The sequence below is a fragment of the Bubalus bubalis genome, chromosome 13 (genome assembly GCF_019923935.1).
Source record: "Bubalus bubalis isolate 160015118507 breed Murrah chromosome 13, NDDB_SH_1, whole genome shotgun sequence".
Taxonomy (NCBI): domain Eukaryota; kingdom Metazoa; phylum Chordata; class Mammalia; order Artiodactyla; family Bovidae; genus Bubalus; species Bubalus bubalis.
In genome coordinates this window covers 16,835,567-16,862,644 of record NC_059169.1, presented here as the reverse complement: position 1 = coordinate 16,862,644, position 27,078 = coordinate 16,835,567, and the positions used below count along the sequence as shown (strand labels likewise).

Below are 27,078 nucleotides of genomic sequence, written 5' to 3'. Positions count from 1 at the left end.
ATGGCAAAATCAATACAATATTGTAAAGTAATTAGCCTCCAATTAAAAAAAAAATGGGTGCAGAGGTTTAGCTTGGGAAAAGAAAAAGTTCCAGAGATGAATAAGGGTGATGGCCACACAACAATGTGAATGTACCTAATGTTACTAAGTGCTGCACTGAAAAGGAGTGAAAATGGTAAACTTTATGCTGTGTATATACTACCACAATAAAAAAAAAAATCAATGATCAAAAGCCAAAAGTAACTTTACCAAAGCAGTGGAAATGTACTAATGAATAAACGGCAAGTCATTTTTATATATAATATCTCCCTATCATTCAAAATTCAGCTGAAAAAAAGCACAAAGATGCTGAATGGGCCATTTCAGAAGCCGAAGATGTGTAGCCTTAGAGATCTCCTGGAGACCTGCCCCAGCCTGGAATCCATGGTGTAGACAAACTACTGCTACGAGCTTTAACACCCAATCTTATTCCTCTCCAGGACCAGTGATCAGAAGGTGGGGCCTGAGCATGAACCCCAAATGGTCAGAGGGGCCAATCAGAACTGCTTGGCAGTACCAGCTTTCCCCTAAGGAACCAGCTCACCTGTAAGCTGCAAAGAAGTGTCTTGTTTCCAAAACAGCAGGACTCTAGAGGCAAGGCTGTGCATGAGGAAATTTGTCTTTCCCAGGTTTCTGGAATTTCAGGTTATGTATATGGTGTTATCCCCACAATTCCTGACTTCATACAGGGACAAACTCTTAGGTAAAATCAAGTCAGCAAACATGCACATAAGCCAACATGGCAGGTCAGATCACATTTCCCAAAGCCAAGATTCCAAAGTGTTAGTGGGAAGAGGAAGAAAATCAGGTGGACAATGGCTCACCTGTGCAGCAAAGAGTGAGCTTTGACTTACCCATCAGCTCACACCTAACTTAAGGTTTTTGCAATGCAGTTCTGGTAAAATTTTGTAATTATTATGAATTAAGTATGATCTGAAAAGATAAACATTTAGCCAATTTGTAAGGAAATCTTTGAGTATCCATCTCATAAATGGTTAAAGATGAAATAGAATAACAAAGATGATGATAAATGACAATGAAGACCCCTGACTGGAGTGTGCAGGCACAGCTGCAATTTCCACATCACCCAGAAGGAAACCCGCTCAGATACTGTTGCCAAACACAAACAGCGAGATGCCAGGTTCCCAGGTTCACACAATCCCGAGATGAACAAGAATCTGCTCAATGAAAGGTGAGATGACATCTCACTTTCTGCTGACAGAAATATTCTGAAGAAACAGAAGCTCTGGATAAGTAGCAGCTAGGTAACAGAAGCAATATATTCAATTTAAGCTGTTTGGTTTTATCTTTCAATGAGGACTTTATTTATTTATAAAAATTGTATATGTTTAAGGTTACAACACAGGTGGGCGCAGGAGGGCCTAGAGGAGCTATTCCATGTTCAAGGTCAGGAGGGGCAGCAGTGAGGAGATACCCCTCGTCTAAGATAAGGAGCAGCGGCTGTGCTTTGCTGGAGCAGCCATGAAGAGATACACCACGTGCAAGGTAAGAGAAACCCAAGTAAGACGGTAGGTGTTGCAAGAGGGCATCAGAGGGCAGACACACTGAAACCATACTCACAGAAAACTAGTCAATCTAATCACACTAGGACCACAGCCTTGTCTAACTCAATGAAACTAAGCCATGCTCTGTGGGGCCACCCAAGACAGGCAGGTCATGGTGGACAGGTCTGACAGAATGTGGTCCACTGGAGAAGGGAATGGCAAACCACTTCAGTATTCTTGCTTTGAGAACCCCATGAACAGTACGAAAAGGCAAAATGATAGGATACTGAAAGAGCAACTCCCCAGGTCAGTAGGTGCCCAATATGCTACTGGAGATCAGTGGAGAAATAACTCCAGAAAGAATGAAGGGATGGAGCCAAAGTAAAAACAATACCCAGTTGTGGATGTGACTGGTGATAGAAGCAAAGTCCGATGCTATAAAGAGCAATATTGCATAGGAACCTGGAATGTCAGGTCCATGAATCAAGGCAAATTGGAAGTGGTCAAACAAGAGATGGCAAGAGTGAATGTCAACATTTCTAGGAATCAGCAAACTCAAATGGACTGGAGTGGGTGAATTTAACTCAGACGACCATTATATCTACTACTGCGGGCAGGAATCCCTCAGAAGAAATGGAGTCGCCATCATGGTCAACAAAAGAGTCCAAAATGCAGTACTTGGATGCAATCTCAAAAACGACAGAATGATCTCTGTTCATTTCCAAGGCACACCATTCAATATCACAGTAATCCAAGTCTATGCCCCAATCAGTAACACTGAAGAAGCTGAAGTTGAACGGGTCTATGAAGATCTACAAGACCTTTTAGAACTAACATCCAAAAAAAGATGTCCTTTTCATTATAGGGGACTGGAATGCAAAAGTAGGAAGTCAAGAAACACCTGGAGTAAAAGGCAAATTTGGCCTTGGAATACAGAATGAAGCAGGGCAAAGACTAACAGAGTTTTGCCAAGAAAATGCACTGCTGCTGCTGCTGCTAAGTCACTTCAGTCGTGTCCAACTGTGTGTGACCCCATAGATGGCAGCCCACCAGGCTACCCCATCCCTGGGATTCTCCAGGCAAGAACACTGGAGTGGGTTGCCATTTCCTTCTCCAATGTATGAAAGCAAAAAGTGAAAGTAAAGTCATTGGTCATAGCAAATACACACTTCCAACAACACAAGGGAAGACTCTACACATGGCCATGTGTATGACCAGATGGTTAACACTGAAATCAGATTGATTATATTCTTTGCAGCCAAAGATGGAGAAGCTCTATGCTGCTGCTAAGTCACTTCAGTCGTGTCCGACTCTGTGCGACCCCATAGACAGCAGCCCACCAGGCTTCCTTGTCCCTGGGATTCTCCAGGCAAGAACACTGGAGTGGGGTGCCATTTACTTCTCCAATGCATGAAAGTGAAAAGTGAAAGTGAAATCGTTCAGTCGTGTCCGACTCTGTGCGACCCCATGGACTGCTGCCTACCAGGCTCCTCCATCTTTGGGATTTTCCAGGCAAGAGTACTGGAGTGGGGTGCCATTGCCTTCTCCAGGAGAAGCTCTGTACAGTCAACAAAAACAAGACCAGGAGCTAACTGTGGCTCAGATCATGAACTCTTTATTGCCAAATTCAGCCTTAAATTGAAGAAAGTAGGGAAAACCACTAGACCATTCAGGTATGACCTAAATCAAATCCCTTATGATTAAACAGTGGAAGTGAGAAATAGATTTAAGGGCCTAGATATGATAGAGTGCCTGATGAACTATGGATGGAGGTTCATGACACTGTACAGGAGACAGGGATCAAGACCATCCCCATGGAAAAGAAATGCAAAGAAGCAAAATGGCTGTCTGGGGAGGCCTTTAAAATAGCTGTGAAAAGAAGAGAAGTGAAAAGCAAAGGAGAAAAGGAAAGATATAAGCATCTGAATGCAGAGTTCCAAAGAATAGCAAGAAGAGATAAGAAAGCCTTCCTCAGCGATCAGTGCAAAGAAATAGAGGATAACAACAGAATGGGAAAGACTAGAGATCACCTCAAGAAAATTAGAGACACCAAGGGAACATTTCATGCAAAGATGGGCTCGATAAGAAATATTGTATTAAAATAGCCTAAATGAAGAGCCACAAATTCTCTCTAGAATTAACAAAACAGTTTAAAATTTCAAGTTTTATCTCAAATACTCTACTACTTTATTTAATACCATTAAAAACAATCATGTTTATAAAATATAGTGAGTGAGTCTATACTTGACGTGAATTCTTTTTATATTTTCCTTTAGTTAATTATGTTGAATATAAATAGATGGGTCTTTTAATATTATAATCATTCCCTTTCTCAAATATATTCTCTTCTTCTAGATTTAATTTTATAGATCTAATCACTGAAATTCACTTTTAAATACAAATTTTATGTAAATGAAAGTTTTACTGAACAACCACAAAAAATTTCCATAAATGCCACTATGGGATGTATGCATGAAGACATTGAAAATCATCTTGATACTTTTGATACTTATTTTTAAATATTAATTTAATATTTTTCACTATAAATTTAGTGGGTATTATGTAGCAGCCTATGGCTAAAATATATCAAGAGCAGCCCTTACTCAATCTCAAAATAAAACTTTTCATTATTTATTGCTAAAGTTTGCTTCAACAACAAACTTGACTTGCTGCAAATAGCAAACTTCTCTAGGAAGGTGTAAATGATCCCAGTTATGAAATCTTTAGTTTACAGAGAAATTTCCCAAAAGACTTCTGATGCTTCAGGGGAGTTACACACTTCAATACCGAGTGACACTCACCTTGCAGTAGATCATATGGCACATGGCTACTCTCAGCCTCATCCCCACACTCTGCATGTGGTAGAAGTACAAGTGGTGCAGAACGGCCCACACGAGCACACAGGCACTCAGCCCTGCTGCATAACCATATGCAGCAGAATCATCGGGATCATAGTTTTCAACATAACTAATCATTTTACCCAAAAATATGGGTTGAACTACTCTGGTGGCTTCCTAAAAGAAGAGAAAAAAGTCTTAATTAGAAATGTGTTTTTCTTTACACAAGATTTACTTTTAGCATTAGCATGCTAAAAATACATTTTGACAAAATGCTACATTCATGGCTAATTTAAAAGAAAAATATGCAGATCTCCTATCTCCTATAAGACAAGCAGGCAACAGTTTTAACCGTATGGCAAAATTTTACATTCAAAGATAGTAAAGCTGAGTACACTGTTTTTAGTACACTGTGGATCCTCAGTAAATATCATAAACAGTGCTTTAGAAGTCATTTGGCACAATACCAAGTGAGACTTAAGAAGAGTAAGGAAAATGTGGCAGAAGAATAAGAAATCTGTTTCCATATGGACAAGCCCTGTTGGAAGGCTGGCCCTGTCACCAGTACTCTCAATGTCTCAGCCCAATAGAAAGTCAACATGGTTCATCTATGGGAGACACGTTTTTATCACCTTCTTCATGAATATTTATGAGCTGAGACACTGGCAGAAACACATCCACTCTCTTCCATCTCAAACTCCATGTCTGTAGATGAAGAGAATGGAAACCAGCTTCAGTTGGAGTACCACAAAGAAACCAGGCTTGGTAGAAGTGCAGGCTCTCAGCTCCCAAGAGCACTGCCTCAATATGCCTCTGTCTTCTAGAAGTCAGAATGTTCCTTCGAGTAAAAAATTAAACATGGTGGAGACCAAGCTAAAACCTTGTGTTTTCCGTGGTTCTCCATCCACTATCAACTGCACTTCATAGTTTGGAAGAAATATTCCCAATCATCTCTTCCTCAAGGCCTAAACCAACTGACTCAGGGTGTGCTGAGGCTTACACCCTGAGTAAGACTTAGGGAAAGCAAGCTGCTCTCCCAAAGAAAAAGGCAAAGAAACAGCAACACTTACACACCCTGCCAAACAGCCACTCTACCTCACAACCTATTTCCTCTCTCTAGTCATTTCTTGAAAGTCCCCTGCTCCCCAGGTACCCTTTCTTCTCCACGATCAGGAAAACCAAACACTCAATGAATCCAAGTCACCAAAATAAACACCTTGACCCTCAACATCATTTCCTCCACATACTTCTCAAAAGACAAAATGCCAAAAGTTTGGAAATCTTTCAGGAACAGGTCTTTCCTTTTTGGCAATTCCCCCTTACTAACACAGATAGTTTGTTTTTTTTTTTTTTTTTTTTTTTTGACAGCTCTCTTCTGCCGGTATAAAGCTGAGGAACCCAAACACAAGAGGAAGGGAAGGAGAATCCATATCACCAAACACCAAAAAAACTAAGCATTTTCTGCTCCATCAGTGCCTGATCAGGATATTTATCAAAAGATATCCCCACCTCTCATATGGGTGTCTCATTAAACCTCAGCATTCTTGTTTTTTTCTACATACATGCACACATGCATATATACACACATGTTCACAGGCTGCACCAACTGCCTCTCCTCCGATGAAGTCATGGAAATTTTCATCTACTATAGAGGATAAAGGGAATATTATTTAGTTGAAGAAGTGAGATGATCAGACCTGAGTACAATGATCAGTTCTGATACATTTCCACTGTGTCCTGTCATCCATCCCAAGAGGCATAGAGAGCTCATGGAAGAGTCCCTCACACAGTGGACTGCCAAACACACTATTTATACTTTCCTGAGGTGGAAATGTGGAGGCCCACACAGAGAAGCAAGGACATCAAACTGTACACACGGGAAGTCCCAGCTCAGGTGCCGCCAAGGGTAGTCCAATGCTGGAGCCACAAACCACCATAAGCCCAGCAGTAATATCTGCCATCCAAAACTTCCCTGAAATTAATGATTCTCTTTGGGAATCACTGTTGCCTGTTACTCAGCTCTCCACATCAGCCTAACAGACTTGTAATTATAGGAGAAATAAGAGTAATGGCACTCACCAAAGAGAATATGGATAAATGCAACAAATACAACAAAAAAAGATTGTAAATAAAGGCAGGTCACTTCTGCTTAAACATATCTGGATTTTTTACTGAGAAATAGTTTTTAATAACCCAGTCAAGGGACTTCCCTGGTGGTCCAGTGGCTAAGACTATACACTCCAAATGCAGGGGACCTCAGTTCAGCACATGGCTGGGTAACTAGATCCCACATGCTGCAACTAAGGCCTGGCACAGCCAAATAAATATTAAAAAAAAAAAAAGAGAGAGAGAGAGATAGAGTTTAGCAAACAGCCTCATTAAGGTATAATGCTAGTATAATGCCCGTACCTTCCACTCATCTTTCAAGTCTTTCTTTTTTTTCCTTCTTGATAATGATTTTTCCTTATTTGAGATAGAAAATTTCAAAAAGATAATAAAGGTTTTCAATCATGATGTGTTACCTTGATAAGATGTAATTTGGGGGGAAAGTCATTTGTTATTCTTAAGCACTATTCTGGGACTTAGTCCCATGGCTCAATGGTAAGGAATTCAACTGCAAAGCAGGAGACACAGGAGATGCAGGTTTGATCCCTGAATTGGGAAGACCCTCTGGAGGAGGAAATGCAACCCACAACCCACTCCTGGATTCTTGCCAGGATAATCCTATGGACAGAGGAGGCTGGCGGGCTACAGTCCTTATGGTCACAAAGAATCAGACACAACTGAGTGACTGAGCACACATACACAACTTTGCCTGCAGCAAGGGGCAGTCACTGCAATTCAGAAAAGTGGTGAAAAGTATACTGTATGTGGAATTTCCATTCTGGCATAAGTTGCAACTATTGAAAATAGAAAACTGACATTATACTTCATATGAAAAGTAACAGCAAGTAAAGGATAATTTTCTAGTAATTTCTCTCAAAAAAAAAAAATAGAAAGAAAAATAGTGAATGGTACAAAATTGTGAAAACAAAACTCCAAAGTACATATAGAAAATAAGAATATACTATAAAATATGATTCTTTAATGCTTCCAGAACACATAGAACAGAAGTGACTGAGGCCATCAAAGGTAGACTGAATAAATCCATCCCCTCTACACAAAAGGAAAGGTTAGAGATGGAGAGTCATTTAACAGGACAGCTGGCAGCAGCATTTGTAATCTGTGAGTATTTCCCTTTCTGGCATTTGGTAAAACTGGCTGAGGCAAACCAGGCAAAAGAATTTCCAGCTACCAGAAGATTATTCTGCATATGCTCAATGTTCTGTTCCAAGTTTTAACTCCAAATGAAACAGTGGTGTGAATCCCAAGGAAAGGTCCAATTTCAGAAGACTCTGCTTGTCTTGGAGAGTCTCTCAGAGAGGCAAGGAGTGGCTGTGGCTCACCCTGGGGACACAGACACTGGTGGCAGTCATTCCCGGGAGCTGCCCCCACCACGTGTACAGTGGTGTGTGCAGACACCACCAAGGAATTCTCTCAACTGTACTTTCATGATTCTCACCTTCAACTAATAAGAAATAAAGCATCTGAGAAAATATTCATTATCAACCATGAAACTAACCAGATTAAAACTTTCTTGATAAGCAGGAACAAGGTAAAACACTGATCCTTTAAACCCTTCCTCTTTAACATCAATCTATGACCACATGTATATTCTTTCCACAAACTAACTGAGAATATAGTTCTTATTCTTTCACAAGAATTCTTCACAACTCTGAAATCATAAAGGATCTTTAAAAGAGCCTATTTTAATACTATAGCACCCATTATTCAGGATTCTTTGAGAATCTGAGTCTTTCAAGAAGACTTTTTCTTTTGACCACATAATGTGGCATGCAAAATTTTAGTTTCCTGACCAGGGACCAAAAGCCCTGGCATCTCTATTGGGGGCATGGAGTCTTAACCACCAGACTTCCAGAGAAGTGTGAGATAGACATTTATTGATAGAGTCCTTGGTATTCAGCCTCCTGAAAGCACCTGGCATTGCGTTTCACCTCTTGCTTCTTACGGTAACCTTTTGCATGGTTAGACTGGATGCTAGAACTTTTGCAGTGAGTAGAATTCCTCCTCCACATTAATGTACTTGAAATATTTCTTACCTAACTTCCCAGTATCTTATTTAAGACAAACACACACACACACACACACACACACACACAAATAGAAACAAGCTATCAAAGAAAAATACTTGAGTGAAACATATAAGCAGAAAAGAGTGAGCTTGTAGGAAAAATGAATAGGCAGTTACTCTTTAGAACTGGGGGAAAGGTGACAAAATGTAGATTTGAGGAAAATCCAAAGATCAGGAGGAAAAGCAGTGAATCTGGGGAAAGCGTAGCCATCAGGATTCTAGATATATCAGCCTTCACTTGTCTTTTACACAGTGGTCTTCATCCTGACTGCACCTTAGCATCACCTGAGAGGGAATAAGTGCGCTCTGATACCCGAGGCCCAGAATCACTGCAGATGTGAATGCAGCTCCAACTGTAGTGATTTTGGCTCCAAAATTACCGCAGATGGTGACTGAAGCCATGAAAATAAGACATTTGCTCCTTGGAAGAAAAGCCATGACCAAATTAGACAGCACATTAAAACACAGAGACATTATTTTGCTGACAAAGGCACATCTAGTCAGAGCTGTGGTTTTTCCAGTAGTCAAGTATGGATGTGAGAGTTGGACTATAAAGAAAGCTCAGCACCAAAGAATTGATGTCCAACACTGTGGTGTTGGACAAAACTCTTGAAAGTCCATTGGACTGTAAGATCAAACCAGTTAATCCTAAAGGAAATCAGTCCTGAATATTAATTGGAAGGACTGATACTGAAGCTGAAACTCCAATACTTTGTCCAAATGATGCAAAGAACTGATTCATCTGAAAAGACCCTGATGCTGGGAAAGACTGAAGGCAGGAGGAGAAGGGGGCGACAAAGGATGAGATGGTTGGATGGCATCCCTGACTCAATGGACATGAGTTTGAGCAAGCTCCGGGAGTTGGTGATGGACAGGGAAGCCTGGCATGCTGCAGTCCATAGGGTCACAAGGAGTCGGACGCAACTGAGTGACTTAACTGGACTGGACGGCCAAGGCCCAGCCTCCAGAAACTTGTTTAGGTTCAACTGATTAGGGTAGAGAAGATCCTCTCCCAGTAAATTCTGGATGCAGAAACTAACCCCATATAAGCATCTGCTAACCCCCACTCTTGTACTGTCAAGGCATCTGAGTCTGGAATGTCTATAGACTTGGTATGAAGGAGTTACAAGGATCACAGAGTTTTCCCCAGAGTTGTGTGACACATTACATGCTTCTAGAAAAAATCCATATAATCCCAAATACAGAGATTACAGTGATGAAATTAAAAATTTTCATTCTGAACTGTAGGAAAAATAAAGTGTTCAGAAAAGACTATATTTTAAAAATATTAATAAAAATAGTATTCAAAATTAGCCTAGAAAATTACCTCTAAAAGGAGAAAAAGAATTAGAGTTGAGCTAACAAGCGTATCAACTTTGTTTGAAAATAGCTTTTTCTTGATTTTGGAATCATGAAAACATTATACAGAATTATAATTATAAAACAATTTTTTAGAAAGCAATTCCTAAAATTTCAGAGTAAAATTAAACAAAAGTACCTAAATATGTACCCCTCCTTTTGGTTGATAGAACCATACAAAAAAGAATAATCAAAAGTGGTTTTAAACAAAATAATTTGAAAACACATTCTCTGTGTGATACACCCACCTGAAGACAGTATGAACTGCAAAAAAAAAAAAAAAAAAAAAAAACATAAAACTTAAATTGTTTTCATAAGTCACATTATAAGGCAAAACAAATTAATAATTATGTTGATATCATTTAAAATTGGGTTTAGACATGGGACAAGGAACAGATGATGGGAGAAAAAAGATACAGATGTAAGAGCAATAAGATTAAGTAAAAACACTAGTCATCTGCATCTGACTTGGATTGGAAACACCCATATATACATAAAAAAATGTATTATAACTTTGTCTAGTGAAAAAAACAAGAAACAATAACCAAGAGCAATAAGCACCTCTAGTACCTAGACTATAGTCTATAAGTTCCATTTCACACTAGAAGAAGCCAGGACTTCTTGGAGAAATGGACAATTCCAGGGCTGGAGCAAATGTTGTACAAAATGAGCTAGAAATATCCTGTCACACCAGAAACCAACAAACAAAACAAAACAAAAATCTGACAAAGACTTCTAGAGTATGTGCAAAAGACTCAGGACTCAACCTGAATAGACTCCTGCTGCCCAAAGATGGCCAAATTAGGCACAAGTGTAACAAATGAAATGGACTGAAGCAGATCAGAAATGCTTAAATCCATGAGCTCAAACTGACATTCACAAAACCAAACCAAAGAAACAATAAAAACTCACTAGCCCCAGAGAAGAACCAACTCATCATTTTGAAAACAGGTTTTAAAAAGTGAAAAAATTAATTTCCCCTACTTACCCCATAAATACTATAGTTCAAGGTTAACACAACAGCTTAGAACATCCTCATTTTGCGACCTTTAATGAATTAATGGACCTTGAGCAAAGATCGTAAATAGCTCCTAACATCACATACACACACACACACACACACAGTGTTATGTACCTCATAAGGGAGGTATACTACCCTACCTCCTACATAGATGAAAGGGGTGAAGAAAATCCAAATGAGTTACATCAAACTTCTAGACCTAAACATCAACCTAAGGTGCCAGAGGAACATGTTAATTGACATAAGGGAAGAAGCTATCAGCCATATCTAGTCTGTGGGAATCTGTAAAGGACAAACAACCTAGAAGCATAGGGTGGAGGGGAATAGAAAAGCAATCTCTATAACTAGGTCAATTAAATGTACCTTATTTAATATGGCTTTGAACAGCAAGAGGAGGAAAAGGACAACTGTTAGCACTGGCTAGCATTGATGAAAGTTAATATTTATGCACAATAATAATAATGTTTATGTTAATATGTTTAGTGGGGGGGTTTACATATTTAAAAGATATGCAGATATGCATACATATATGCAGAGTATATCATGTGAAATGCCAGGCTGGAAGAAGCACAAGCTGGAATCAAGACTGCTGGGAGAAATGTTAATAACCTCAGATATGCAGGTAACACCAACCTTACAGCAGAAAACGAAGAACTAAAGAGCTTCTTGATGAAACTGAAAGAGGACAGTGAAAGATTTGGCTTAAAACTCAACATTCAGAAAACTAAGATTATGGCATCCAGTTCCATCACTTCATGGCAAAAAGATGGGGAAACAATGGAAACAGTGACAGACTTTAGTTTTGGGGGGGCTCCTAAATCACTGCAGATGGTGACTGCAGCCATGAAATTAAAAGATGCTTGCTCCTTGGAAGAAAAGCTATGACCAACCTAGATGGCATATTAAAAAGCAAAGACATTACTTTGCCAAAAAAGGTCCATCTAGTCAAAGCTATGGTTTTTCCAGTAGTCATGTATGGAAAGTCCAACTTTCCAGAGTTGGACTATAAAGAAAGCTCAGCACTGTAGAATTGATGCTTTTGAACTGTGGCATTGGAGAAGACTCTTGAGAGTCCCCTGGACTGCAAGGAGATCAAACCAGTCAATCCTAAAGGAAATCAGTCCTGAATATTCATTGGAAGGACTGACACTGAAGCTGAAGCTCCAATACTTTGGCCACCAGTGCAAAGACTAACACATTGGAAAAGACCTTGATGCTGGGAAAAAATGAAGGCAGGAGGAGAAGGGATGAAAGAGAATGAGATGATTGGATGGCATCACCGACTTGATGGACATCAGTGTGAGTAAGCTCCGGGAGTTGGTGATGGACAGGGAAGCCTGGCATGCTGCAGTGCATGGGGTCGAAATAACTATATTCAAATATAACTCCTTCTGAGTTCTTAGCTGATTATTATTGTTTAGTCATTGAGTCATGTCCAACTCTGTACAATCCAATGGACTGTAGCTCTCCAGGCTCCTCTGTCCAGGATTTCCCAGGCAAGAGTACTGAAGTGGGTTGTCATTTTCTCCTCCAGGGAATTTTCCGACCCAGGGATTGAACCTGCATCTCCAGCATTGGTAGATGAGTTCTTTACCACTGAGCCATGAGGGAAGCCTGGATAAATTACAAAATAAGAGAAGAGCAAACAAAAGTTTATTAACTTGTGTATTTCTGATACACATGGGAAATATCAAGAAGAACTGAGTAACTCCCTCAGATGGCCCAAGCCACCACCTTAAATACCATCTCCAGCTAAAGATAAAGTAAAGGTGAGGAAGCACCTATGAGAGGTTAACAGGAAAAGCAGCTAAAACTATAGTAGGGTTGGGTTTGTTAGGCAGATTTCATTCTTCTTGAAGACTGTCCTTCAACAGGATTCTGCTGTGATTTAAAGCCATCCTTCTCTTTCTGGCACAGAGAGGGAGTGAAAAGTGAAGTGAAAGTCGCTCAGTCATGTCCCATTCTTTGCGACTCCATAGATTATATAGTCCGTGGAATTCTCCAGGCCAGAATACTGGAGTGGGTAGCTTTTCCCTTCTCCAGGGGATCTTCCCAATAGAGAGGGAGACACCATTACCAACAGAGATTTCCTTTATCAGTGTAAATGTCTCTCACAGAAGAGTATCTTCTACTCTGTCCTCAGAGTTTCTCCTGTGTCTATTTCTCAAAAAAAAAAAAAAAAAAAAGAATCAACTCACAACAATTTTCTGCGAGAGAGGCCTATTCTGCAGTGACACATTGTGTTACCCTTTCATTCTATTCTATTTTTGTATTTTTGAAATGTTCTTTAAAATCTATAGGAAAAAAAAATTCTATAGGAAGCAGTTGACAGTTCTATAGGAAGAGCTGTTGTTAGGAAAACACCTCAGCTTGACTCTGAGCCTCAGTGGAGGCCGTGGGAGGAGAGGAAGCCTCAGGACATGATGCAGAGAGCACTGGTCTAGCAATCAGAACTCTGTGCTTCAGAAACCAGGTCGGCCACCTGTGAGTCATAAGACTCTAAGCCCATCATGTGTCCTCCTGCATCTCCAGGTCCTTATCTATGGAAATACCTGCCTTACCTCCCTTGGAGGAATCCTGGGACAACTAAATGAGCCACAACAGCTCAAAGTGCTCTGAAATAATTTCAACATTTTTATTAACAGAAATCCAGGGCAAAGACTTACTCTATTCATAATGGCAGAGGCTGGTTTCACAAAGGGCTTAGAAAACTCATTGCTGCTTATAGGTGATCATAATAGAACAAGAACTCTTGAGAAAAATCATGTGTGAAAGCCAAATTTCTAGCCTGTAATTAAAGTTTCACTTCTAAGCAGATTGCTAAATTTTTTAACCATTAGGAATGTAGTCTTTTAAAAAAGAATCACCTACCACCCTGACTACTTAAAGAAAATGGATTGAGGGGAATGAAGTGAACAAGTGAAATAGGTGAGGAAACTTAAGAGGTACAAACACCAATTTATCAAATAAATAAAAGGGGATTGGGAGAAAAGATAAATAAACTCTTTAAAAATAAATCACAAGATTGTAATATATAACATAGAAAATATACTCAATAATACTGGAATAACTTTTTATGGTGACAGTTGGTAACTAAAATTACTATGTACTGTATCAAATATTAAATCACTAATGATGTATACCCGAAACTAATAAAACATTATAAGCCAATCAGACTTCAATTTAAAAAATTATTTTAATTTTGCAATAAAAACTTACACATATACTTAGAAAAAGAAAAGAAAATGGATTGAAAAGCATCACCCTCATTTATAACTCAAGGTCATCACGTTGGGTATTACTAACACCTAATGGCTAACATGATGCTCTCAGGAACCAGCAAGGCTCACACAGCAGGCCTGCTTTGCAGGACCCTGTCCACTCCGCTCAGTGCCCCCTCCTCCTGTCCCTTGCTGTGTGGTCCTCAGTGGTTGCTCTCAGCCCACAGTATCTTTGCCATCAGCAGCCACTCCTCAGCCTCCTTGGTTGAACAGAAGTAAGGGACACATGGAAGAAAGGGTTGGGAAATAAAGGCAAAAGTCCACTGCAGCTCTCAGAGAACCAGCTGTGAGTCAAGGCACAAAGCCCATTGTGGGACTCAGAGGATTCTGTTTACTTCCTGCCCATCAGCTGAGCTCCAAAGTGAAGATTTACACAAACATGTGCTTCCCAACCTCCACCTGGACCAGAGACCATCAGTAAAAGTGGCCTCAGACAAAGACAAGTGACTAGACAAGACCAGGCTACTTCTTAAGGTTCTGGAAAAAGGACATAATTCCCAGCCACTCCTCTTCTCTCAGAGGAAAGGACTGGGTGAACCCCCTCAGGCTTTCTGATGTCACCCCACTTACACACCAGCAGGTAGAGACCTCACCTCTCAGAGAGAAGCCCTGATGACTGGGGAGGTGATCTCAGTGACTCAGGCCCAGGCAGAAACTTCAGGATCCTCCTCTCCATGCTGCGGGCCCTGGACAGGTGGGGACCTGTCCTCCCCACCTGTGGTCCCTGTGGAGGTGCACACAGGGGCCAGGGGTGCTGGGAACTTGCTGGCTGTTCTGTTCTAATTAGGGATGACTTCCAAGGGCTCCACAGCCTGGTACTTGTTTCTCTGAGCAGTAGAGATACTCCTCACTTCTCATAGGACAGAGGTTTTCAAATCTCAAAATCCTGAAACCTAAAAGCCTCACCCTGGACTGGCGTCACCCTGCTTTTTCCCACTGGTGCCGCCAGGAGTACCTGGGAGGCCCTGCTCATGCTATGGGTGGAAAGAGCACACTGCTTGGGACCATGGATGATCCACAGGGCATTCTGTGCAGCCAAGGAATTGAAAGAGGGCTGGAAGTCGCCAAGGAAACACGTTTGTGTTTTAGAGACTTCTGGCTTGAGTTTATATCTTCCACTGTCTAAAATACAAAGACCAACAAGCAGTATAGATAGATCACAACATGGGAAGTTGATTCATAAAATCAAATATTTAACTAACTAGTACTGCTAATTGATCTAGCAGTACTACCACACAGATGAGCCCCTACATTTACGGTCCTCTACTCCCCACTTTTCCACCATGACCACCCAACGGCCAGTCTCCTAAAAAAGGGGTCAGGACTTTACCAGTTGCACCTTGTGCAGCCCCCAAGACCTTTCTGGACCCTCAGGTGGCTCAGATGGTAAACGGTCTGCCTCTTAGGCAGGAAACCTGGGTTTGATCCCAGGGTCAGGAAGATCCCCTGGAGAAGGAAACAGCAACCCACTCCAGTATTCTTGCCTGGAGAATTCCATGGGCAGAGGAGCCTGGTGGGCTACAGTCCATGGGGTAGTAAGGAGTGGGACACGACTGAGTGACTAACACTTTCACTTTTGGCAGGATGTATTCCAGGGGCTGGACAACTTTGAAATCAACACTCCCAGCACCACAGTGGGAATGTTTCCCTCTCAGGAAGAACTCCAGATCCTGCAGCCTCTCCCTCTATGTCTGCTTCTCCCACGAGCTGCCACAGCCAAGAAACAAAGCTCATATTAGGATGGGATCCATCCGAGGCTTACTGACCCCACCCAAGGAGCCATCAGCTCAGAAGAGCAAGGAAAACCAGCAGCTCAGTTCAAACCCAGCCACATGGGCTCTGCTTTGAGACCCACCTGACTTTAAGCTTCTTTAGCACCCAGTACCAAAGAGAAACTAGAGAACCAGGGACAGCAGAGAAAGACCTGCTCCTGATATGATCCAACACTGAACCTGGAGGCCACTCATCCAACCAGGCACCTGGCATGAGCCACAGGCACACACCAAGGCCCCAGGGTTTCTGGACAAGCAGAATTCATGAGAGCTCTTCTGTGTGAGGTCAGGAAATCCTGCAGAAACAGGCCATACCAGCTTGCCACCTGTGTATTTCAAACAGAGACTTACTGTGACTATGTGGAAATACCATCACTGGGACAGCTGCATATGGGACAAAGAAGGGCTGGGGCAGGCTGAAGGGTTCCTGTCCCCTCTCCCACCCCTGTCCTTCACAAGGCACTGCAGTACCTAGGTGGTCAGTGCCCTCTGCCCCACACACCTGTCCCACCCTATGGCACAATGCCCAATCCTCTTCTATCATCAACGAGAACTCCATCTCCCAGGATCACCCAGTCACCTGTGAGCTGACAGATTCTCTGTCTCTCCAGTTGTGTGGGTGGACTTCACCTGCCCAGCTGCCCACTCACCACAGTGCCCTTAAGTACAGCACAGCCTTTAAACAAGAGCCACACCACCCACCTGTAAACCACCTGACCCATCACCTCACCCCAACACAAGGGACTGAGGACAGCTCACACCTTCTCCACCTAAAACACCCCTTTCTCAGCAACTGCATTTTCCATCCCTCCTGCCCTCACATGCTCACAGGCCGCCCGTGTCCCTAAGGCAGTGCTAAGGGACCATGGAGAGCACGAGCCACCCAGGGGGGTCTGCAGCAGACCTCCAGCAGGCTCAGCCAGAACAGGGGGGCTGATGGAACTGTGTCCCCAGATGGACTGTCTCACTGGGGGCTTGACCCAGGATCTTCAGGGTCATGGGGGTCACTGACCTCACAACTTTCTGCCTTTAGTTTTCCCTGCACATATCCTCCTCCAACTTCTGCCAATGCCAGGATACCAGGATCCCCCTTCAACCAGCAAACCACCCCCACAGCCAGGACGGAAACCAGCATGGAGGGTGCACAGAATTCATGGTGAAGTTGAAGCTCCTCCCACGTTGGGGTCTGGCCTGGATGACCTGGCCTATGGGGAGGGGGCACCCTAGGGAAGGGTGTGCCAGGGACACCCCAGGGAAGAGCTCTTGGGCGCTCTGGCAGCTCCAGCCCAGATGCAAGTCCCCAAGTTCTGTTCCACAGGAACGGGATGATCCTTTCTTAGAAAGCATATATCAGATGTGACCTGGAAAAGTCAACAATTACTTGCTGAGCACCTGTAAAATGTCTTACATTATTCTGGACTCGACTCCAAGTTTGAGTGAGTAACAGTTGCTCAGTCATGTCCAACTTTTTGCGACCCCCTGGACTGGAGCATGCCAGGCTCCTCTGTTCATGGAATTCTCCAGGAAAGAATACTGGAGTGGATCGCCATTTCCTTCTCCAGGGGATCTTCCTGACCCAGGGACTGAACATGGGTCTCCTGCATTGCAAGCAGATTTTTCTGAGCACCAGGGAAGCCTACTATTAAGAGACATTTCTAAGTATAAGGACAGGTCAATTTAAAAAGTATCAGCAGATATGTATTTGACTTTATCTTACAATCCATAGGCAATACATTAGAATATCCATACACCTTTTTCAAAGGAATACCCGAGACAGAAGTAGCAATAAAGTTATAAATGACAGTCATCAGATGAAATTATTTAGATGAAGCTTGTCTCTCTCAAAGAGATGGGGACTGGGCAAGTGGTCAGGAAGGAAATACAATGTGCTTTTAACTTTGTATGAAAAATAATGCTCAGTTCCATGTTGCTGAACATAGGTCTGTTGTTGCCACATAAATCCTCTACTTCAAATTACTGTCCGAATGCTTTATTAAAACTCTGCTTCTGGCCTTTGTTTTGGAATCTGTTACATTTGTTGCCATCTCCTGATCACTGTTCTCTGAACTTTACTTCCTCAAAACCGCAGGACACTATTCCCTGAGGTTGTAAGATCTTCTTTTGGTCAAGGATCACTCAATATTTATATTGAGCACCAAAAACATCCTAACATGGCATAAAATATCTTTCCGGTGCTGCTCTCCTTCCATTACACCATATTTTAATCAGTTAAAAGAGAAATAGTAATCTCCATAGGTCAAGCCCTTTAAGAATCTGTCTATTCTAAAGATAAATACAACTGCTGATCTACATCATGATTCCTAGATGAGATTTACCCTTAGACTTTAAACCACTGTCCTCTCCCTGCCTCAGTCCATCTATCTCAGGACTGACCCACATATACTCAAAATCAATGCACTGTATGGAAAAAGTTTTACCTCAAGAAATGTTAACATTCCCCAAACTAAGTAGGATTTCCCATAACACTTTACAATTGCTTTCTTTTTTTTTTTTAATTTTATTTATTTTTAGACTTTACATAACTGTATTAGTTTTGCCAAATATCAAAATGAATCCGCCACAGGTACACATGTGTTCCCCATCCCGAACCCCCCTCCCTCCTCCCTCCCCATTCCATCCCTCTGGGTCGTCCCAGTGCACCAGCCCCAAGCATCCAGTATCGTGCATCTTTCTTTAAAGAAGGCTCCCAAGCATCTCTCTAGGCTCTCAACACTTCTTGATCCCAGTACCTGCGAAGAAAGACAAAGAACAGTGAGGAACAGCCCTGCCACAGGAAAACAGGGGAGGGACAGAGTAGAGGACAAGCCTTCACTACAGGGCACTCCGTAGCTGCCCATAGATGCTGGCTAACTCCTCGCAGGGCTCCCAAAAGATGAGCAGTGCAGACACTGAAGCACCAGGAAAAGCATCAGACCAGGTCTTAAGAGAAAAGTCCCAGATTCTAGAAATAAGTTCCTGCTAAGCTTTGCTGAACTCACAGGTCAAGAGCAGCTCAGAAGGGCAGACACTGTCCTCCAGGGACCCCACCTCTGGGGACAGAGCTAGGTCTCCAGGGCCATGGCTGTGGGGTCCCTCCATGTCCACACACACAGGGAACACAGGCTCCCCCAGCCTCCAAAGTGGGCTGAGCCTGGGGTCAGCGTGAAGGGGTGAGGGTTCAGTGTCAGGGAAGGAGGCTCAGAAGATCCTGGAGGAAGGAAAGGCCCCTCCCCACAAGCCTTTAGCCTCATGGAGAAATTCTCACTCTTCTAACCGTACTCCCTCCTGCCTGTGCTCACCCTTGCAGCTCTTCTCCAAGGTGCTGGGAGTGATCTTCCGGAAGCACTAGGTACATGTCATCTTTTTCTAATTTCCATTTATGACCAATTTTAAACAAGGGGTTTAGCCACCTGTTAAACATTAAAAGAAGAGTGACATATATTCAAATTACATATCTTTAACTAGAATCCTACATTCATGGACATTGTTTAAAAAAAGTCTACATTTTATCTATACAAAGATGTAGGGAGAAAATTAGATATATACTTACAAACACATATATTAGGGTATCGATAAGTTTTATTCTGGTTTACACAGAATAAAACTTAACTAAAATACCCTGTTTGTGGTCTATTGAACATACATTGTAAGTGAAGTGAAGTGAAGTTGCTCAGTCGTGTCTGACTCTTTGCCACCCGGTGGACTGTAGCCCACCAGGCTCCTCTGTCTATGGGATTCTCCAGGCAAGGATACTAGAGTGGGTTGCCATTTCCTTCTCCAGGGGATCTTCCTGACCCAGGGATCGAACTCGTGTCTCCCACATTGCAGGCAGACGCTCTACCCTCTGAGCCACCAAGGAACATGCATTGTACATCTACTTTAATTATTAAGAAAAATACATTCAGAAATCAAAATAATGTTACCTTGGTTCAGGAGCACACAATAGAGCTGAATGGCCATTGTGAATAAGGCTGTAGATAGTCCCTGTATTACCAAGCACTTACATTTTCTGACCTGTATCAGACTCAAGGATTTTGCTGTTGTTTTTAAGTGGCTAAGTCCTGCCTGACTGGTTTTGTGACCCCATGGACTGCGGCCCTCCAGGCTCCTCTATCCATGGGATTTCCCAGTCAAGGATACTGGAGTGGGTTGCCATTTCCTTCTCCAGGGGATCTTCTTGGCTCAGGGATCGAGCCCATGTCTCCTGCACTGGCAGATGGATTCTTTACCACTGAGCCACCAGGGAAGCCCACCAGACTCAAGAATGCCTCAGTCACATCCACATAAGATGCAACCTTGCGGTCTCATGACCTCCTTAGTTCAGCTAATAACACAAAGGGAATTTTACAGGGAATCACGTTACAATACACCGCCCTGAGTCCAACAGGCTCTGGACCCTGACCTCCTTACATCCCTGTCAGACTCCCCTCACATGAGCCTCTTTCTGACCCCGACCGTCTGAAGATATCCTAAAGATAAGTAACATCTTTCCAACTAAAATGAATACATTGATTTTTCTTATAGTCCTTCCTATAATTGAAGCAGAAATTGCTAGAGAGTGTAAGACTTTTTTCTAATTTCAATTTTTAATTCCTTTTTTAATTTCAATTTTTCTCTTCTCAACTAAGCATCTCACTCTGTGCTCCAATTTCCAGGCATTCAGAGGAATCCCTTCCTGGTCTGGAAGGTCATAAAACATTCAGACCCAGGACAAGACAATTATTAACTACTGTCCAGTTTATCAAGAGAAACCTCCAAGAAGACCATTAGCACTTAAAACATACATTTGGTCCCTAAATAATGGTCTGAGGTTTTGAGAAAGGGTCGAGGGCTGGCGTTGCAATGTCTAGAGAAACTGAGAAACTGGGGGATCCAAGAAAGCCATAAAATCGACAGACTGGACATTGTGACGTTTACATTAATTGGTCAAAAATGACGTATATTAAAGTCATGAATCAACCCAAAATGTACAGATCAATACTAGAAAAGATATAAAACTGCTATAATCCTTGCCTTTGGGGGGCCCTTCACCCCCTCTCAGAGTCTATGCTGAGGACTCTGTATCTCTATCTTATAAAATAAACTTTGCCTCTGTGTTTGCGAGTTTCCCGGAATTCATTCTTAGGTTTCATGAACAGAACTCAGGTTTCACGTTTCATTATCACTTCCTGGCTGATTAGTTTCTTTTCAAATGTAACACAAGTCTTTCATAAGGGCTGAAATTTTACTGACTGTGGGATCTGCCACCTTCAGCCTCAATCAGGGAATAAATATAGCCCCCTATACTTTCAGGAAACTCCACTAACAGCTGAGAACATCACCAAACTACCGTGTAATCCCTTCATGCCCAGGCTTCTGCCCAGGGACAAGAAGATTATCCCCATTGCCACCCCACCCCAGCAAAGGCTTATGTGTTAGTCAAATCCCTATTTTCTTGGGACCCAATCAATATATCCGATGAGCCCTCCACCTCCAGACACTGACCATGCCCAAGGGCTCTGGGAACAGGATCATACCAAGCCTGGGGGGTTCTGGTCTGTGGAGGCAGTATCCTGGATGGAAGGGCGCCATCATTAATCTAAACATGACTCAAGAAAACCCAAACACAGTGCACCCCTGAGGGTCCTCGAGGCCCCTGGGGCAAGGACCACCCACATTAGGCCATCAACTGTCTCCAAGAAAACTCTACTAGTGGATACTGGCTATAGGAGGTGCACACCCTGATCAGGTCACATTCAGATTTTAATTACACTCACCCCACCTCCCATCTAAATGGAGCCATTCATCTAGTCAGGAGGGAGCTGGACTGGACTGGTAATAGAAGTAGTTGTCATTCTTGTAGTATCCTTGGTGAGCCTAGCACAAGGAACAATTTATAAAGCCAAAGCTACTAAAAAAAAAAAAAAAACAAAAACAAAAAAGGGCACCCGAAAAAAAAAAGGGGGGCACCCGAACATTGGCCTGGGCAACTAAAGAACCCAGCTCTAACTTTAGAAAGATGAAATTTTCACTGGGCCTCTGGTCTACATGACAATGACCGCTGCATAGCTCCTGATTACCTTCTGGCTGATCAAGGAGGAGTTTGTGCCCTTGCAACTATTTCCTGTTGTTTCTATGTTAACATGAGTGGTCAAGTAGAAGACAGTGTAACCTGACTGTTAAAGAAGGCTGCTTGCAGACAGAGAAGGATGAATATCATATGATATTGCTTATATACGGAATGTATATAAATGAATTCTTTAAAAAATAGACTTAGAGTCACAGATGTAGAAAAAAAAAAAAAAGCTATGGTTACCAGGGGGTGAGAGGAGGGACAAATTGGGACACTGGGATTGACATACACACACTGTAATATATAAAACAGATAACTAAGAAGGACCTACTGTATAGCACAGAGAACTCTATTCTATACTCTGTAATGGCCTACATAGGAAAATAATCTAAAAAAGAGTGTGTATATGCATATGCATAAGAGATTCACTTTGCTGTTGAGCAGAAACTAACACAACATTGTTAATCAACTATATGCCAATAAAAATTCAAAGAGAAAGTCGCTTGATCCAATACTCAGAAGGGCCCTGACTGAACAAATTTGGGACAGTATCAAAAAGGTAATCTCAGCTTCCTGGGCTTCTGCCATTCTTAGGACCCCTTACAATTATTCTCCTCCTGCTTTTTGGTTTGTGTATCCCCAACTGCCTCATTAGTTTTACCTGGTCTTTATCTGGGTGTGAGAATTGGGACTTCAGCCAGGTGACAATCATATTTAGTTTAGCTATCCACTCCAGTATTCTTGCTTGGAGAATCCCATGGAGAGAAGAGCCTGGCAGGCTACAGTCCATGGGGTCACAAAGAGCTGGACATGACTGAGTGACTAACTCACTCTCACTTCCTGTTTCTGTCTGAGTCTCAGGCTCAAAGGAGGAACTTACAGAGAAAAATAAAAACTGGTTAGAACTAGCTATTGGGGAAGGAAATGGCAACCCACTCCAGTATTCTTGCCTAGAGAATCCCGCAGACACAGGAGCCTGGAGGGCTGCTGTTCACAGGGTCGCACAGAGTCAGACACGACTGAAGTGACTTAGCCTGCATGCATGCATTGGAGAAGGACATGGTGACCCACTCCAGTGTTCTTGCCTGGAGAATCCCGCAGACAAAGGAGCCTGGTGGGCTGCCATCTATGGGGTTGCACAGAGTCAGATACGACTGAAGTGACTTAGCAGCAGCAGCAGCAGAACTAGCTAGGCCCAAAATTGGGGAAGGAAATGGCAACCCACTCCAGTACTCTTGCCTGGGGATTTCCATGGACAGAGGACCTGGTGGGCTACATTCTACGGGGTTGCAAAGAATTGGCCACTATTGTGCAACTAACTTTCACTTTCAGGCCCAAATGGGGAAAAACCTAACCTCCCCTAGACTCTGAGCCTCATTTATGCATTCTCTGTAATATATTAGTATGCTAAATGGCATACTCACCCATGCCATGACAGTTGACAATGGTCATGACAACAACACACACAAGGACTAAAAATGAGTGCTTCCTCAGTTTCAGGTCCAAATCACACCCTTGTTCTCAGATAAGTCATGAATACTCCTCTCTCTCTTGATTCAATTTCCTAGCTTTTACCTTGACCCAAATTGGGTTGAGAAGTTGATTTGTGAACTAAGCTCTCGCTTCTCCATTCTTTGGTCATTGAATAAAACTTGTGCTGTTCCAGTCTCACCATCAATTTAGTTATTGGCTTTGGGAATCTGAGTGGAAAAGCAACCTCTTCATCCAAGAAAAGGGGTCTTAGCCTGGGCTCAGAGCCCAGCACAAGGAAGGAGACCAATTTGGTGACATCAGTTACATATACAAGCAACACTGTCTTCAGAGCCAGACTGCTTGACTTGGGGTCCTGCTCCATTACTTACTCGCTGTGTGGTGGTAAACAACTTACTCAACCTCTCTGCTTCAGTGCCTTCAAGTATAAAATAAGAGGTAATAGTACCTTTCCCTCCAGCAGGAAAACTGGAAATGGGTGCCTACCCAAATCAATGAAAAGTCCTCACCTTCCCATTTCCAGGCACATACACTTTGAAAATTCACAAACAGAAGGCGTTTGGAAAGTTCCTTGCCCTGCGTGAAGTTAAGGAGAATTTTTTTCTACTTTATTATTATTTACAGTAACCACACCCATATTCCTTCTTCTAGGCCCCTCTTTCCTTAAGAGCCACCAAATGGCCAAGAGATGAAGCTGCTGCTGCTAAGTTGCTGCTAAGTTGCTTCAGTGGTGTCGACTCTGTGCGACCCCATAGATGGCAGCCCACCAGGCTCCCCTGTCCTTGGGATTCTCTAGGCAAGAATACTGGAGTGGGTTGCCATTTCCTTCTCCAATGCATGAAAGTGAAAAGTCAAAGTGAAGTTGCTCAGTCGTGTCCGACTCTTAGCGACCCGATGGACTGCAGCCTACCAGGCTCCTCCCTCCAAGGCATTTTCCGGCAAGAGTACTGGAGTGGGGTGCCATTGCCTTTTCCAAGAGATGAAGCTACACACACTAAATATTCCACCATCAAAACAAGCATAGGAGCTCCCAATCCCTGGAAATCCCCTGGGCTGTCCCATAAAAGAAGGAAATACTAGAAATTTGGGAAATATAAATGGGTTAGAGTCCAGAAATAAAACAACTAGTAATCATCCAAGTATGATTAAAGCCCAAAGGTTTAGGACCACATAGTTAGTGGCCCCAGCTACCACATGGAACACTTCAATTAAGAGCTGCAACTCTCTGAGCTGTTTTTCATCTGTGTGTTTCCTCTGGGCTCAGGGACCCTTCAGTGGTTTCAGGACCAAATGAATCCTGGGCAGGACCACCTGCATCAAGACCATGCACTGCTTCTCTGAAGGCTAGAGATTGGGAAAGACCTCACAGGCTTCAGGGACCCTATCCCCAGAGTGATCCCCAAAGGTGGAAGTGGAGATATCCACACTAAGGAAAGGGGCTGATCAAATAAATCCTCCAGTCCTGACTGTGTGTCCCAGGCAAAAGCAAAATGTGTTCAAGAATAGTGTTCCCAATCATGAAATAAAAAACCTTTCATGTTTTTACCCACGTGAAATTTGCCACAACTAGGAACCAGGTCATACAGTGAGAGCCATACAGGGAGAAAGGGAGAGGGAAAGAAATACATGGTCATAGACTTGGGGGCAGTCTATGACCAGTGGAGCTAGAACACACAGTCACACAGGGCATGTGGGAAAAGGTGGGGACATTACTGAAAGATGGCAAAGAAGGTGGAGCACTGAAAAATGGATGCCTTCAAACTGCGGTGCTGGATAAGACTTCTGAGAGTCTCTTGGACTGCAAGGGGATCAAACCAGTCAATCTTAAAGGAAATCAACCCTGAATATCCTTTGGAAGGACTGATGCTGAAGCTGAAATTCCAGTATTTTGGTCATCTGATGCAAACAGATGACTCACTGGAAAAGGGCCTGATGCTGGGAAAGATTAAGGGCAAGAGAAGAGGGTGTCAGAGGATGAGTTATAAGGATGACATCACGAATGCAATGGACATGAACTTGGGCAAACTCCAGAGATGCTGAGGGACAGAGACCAGTAGTGCTGCCATCCACGGGGTTGCAAAGAGTCGGACATGACTGAACGACTGAACAACAAAGGTCCAGGGCACTAATTAGATTAAGGCAGCTGTTCATAAGCTGCTTGCTTGGGGCTGGGGACAGGGATATGGGGTGGGGGTCTGAGGCTTCAGTTCAGAACTGAGAATTCCTGAGCAGATGAGGGGAAGCCAGTAAGAGTAGAGGCGGGGTGTTCAGTGCATTTTCCCACTGGGCTGTGATTCCCACTACCTCCCCACCCGCCCCGCCTTGGGCAGCCTTCCCGCTTCCTGCTCTCTGGCTCTGGAGGGGCTGCCGGCAGCAAGGCAAGGAGACCCTGTAGCTCTGCCACCAGGTCACCGGGTCCCCTGCCCACCCCTGCTCCCCACTTCTTTGCCCAGTCGTGCCCCGCCTTCCCAGGGTGCAGAGGAGAACAGGCCAGTGTTGGGAAGGTCCACACTCGTTTCTAAAAGGCTCGGGCAGCGGAGGGCGCCGTGACTACCGCGTATCGCGGCCGGCAGGGCGCTCACCAGAACAGGCGCGTGCAGAGGTTCGCTTTCTGCAGAGGATTGGACTTCACGCTAGGGTACAGCGGCAGCATCGTGCCGGCCGGGGCAGGTGTGGAGAGGCGCAGCGCTGCTCTGGCCGCGGTGAGGCTCTCGCTGCTCCTGGAGGCTACCGCGGGGATGCTGGAGATCAGTCCGCCTTCTGGATCTGCTGGGCGGGCCCTGAGAACCACAGGCTTCTGGGGTGGAGCACCCACAGCCCGCCTGGCCTCCGCCTCCCCCAACTGGGAAACCTCCCGGGTCGCCTCCGGGTCACCGGCTCTGCCCTGCTGTCACGGCTCTGGGATAAGTAGGGCCGTGTGTGGGGCTGCAGGACGAAGAGGCCGTTAGGCCAAAGCTTCCAGGAGCCTCATGCAAGTGGGAGGCAAGGCCACCGGCCCTTTGATGGAGGAGGGGCACTCCACTCCAGTGCTCTTGCCTGGAAACTCCCATGGATGGAGGAGCCTGGTAGGCTGTGGTCCGTGGGGTCGCTAAGAGTCGGACATGACTGAGCGACTTCACTTTCACTTTTCACTCTCATGTATTGGAGAAGGAAATGGCAACCCACTCCAGTGTTCTTACCTGGAGAATCCAGGGACGGAGGAGCCTGGTGGGCTGCAGTCCATGGGGTCGCAGAGTCGGACACGACTGAAGTGACTTAGCGGCAGGCAGACCAGATAGCACAGCGCGAACAAACCAGCTCCAAGGATCCCACCTGGCTGCAAACTCCGCTGAAACTCCTGTTCTGAGCCCAGGCGCTCCCCCAGAAGGCAAAGAGGGGAGGCTCAGGCTCTGCCCTCCTCTGCTGCTCCGAAGCTCCCCATGGGCTGCAGGGAGGGCCTGGAGAAAGCTGGCAGAAGACATGAAGAGCCCGCATGAGATGACTTGTGGTATCTCACATGTTGCATTGTGAGGGAACCTCCGTGAGCTTT

At 43.7% G+C, this 27,078-nt stretch overlaps 1 protein-coding gene across 1 annotated transcript in view; it reads right to left on the bottom strand.

Annotated features, from left to right (window-relative positions):
- LOC102413340 (ATP-binding cassette sub-family C member 4-like) overlaps positions 1-26,605 on the bottom strand; it is a 168,240-nt gene extending 141,635 nt beyond the window's left edge. The window contains 5 exon segments of the mRNA XM_044927067.2: positions 4,346-4,558; positions 18,445-18,549; positions 18,741-18,756; positions 19,306-19,416; positions 26,132-26,605. Of these exon segments, the coding sequence (XP_044783002.2) occupies positions 4,346-4,558; positions 18,445-18,549; positions 18,741-18,756; positions 19,306-19,416; positions 26,132-26,202 (516 nt within the window). The 5' untranslated portion in view covers positions 26,203-26,605.
- Between the last annotated feature and the right edge of the window lie 473 nt (positions 26,606-27,078).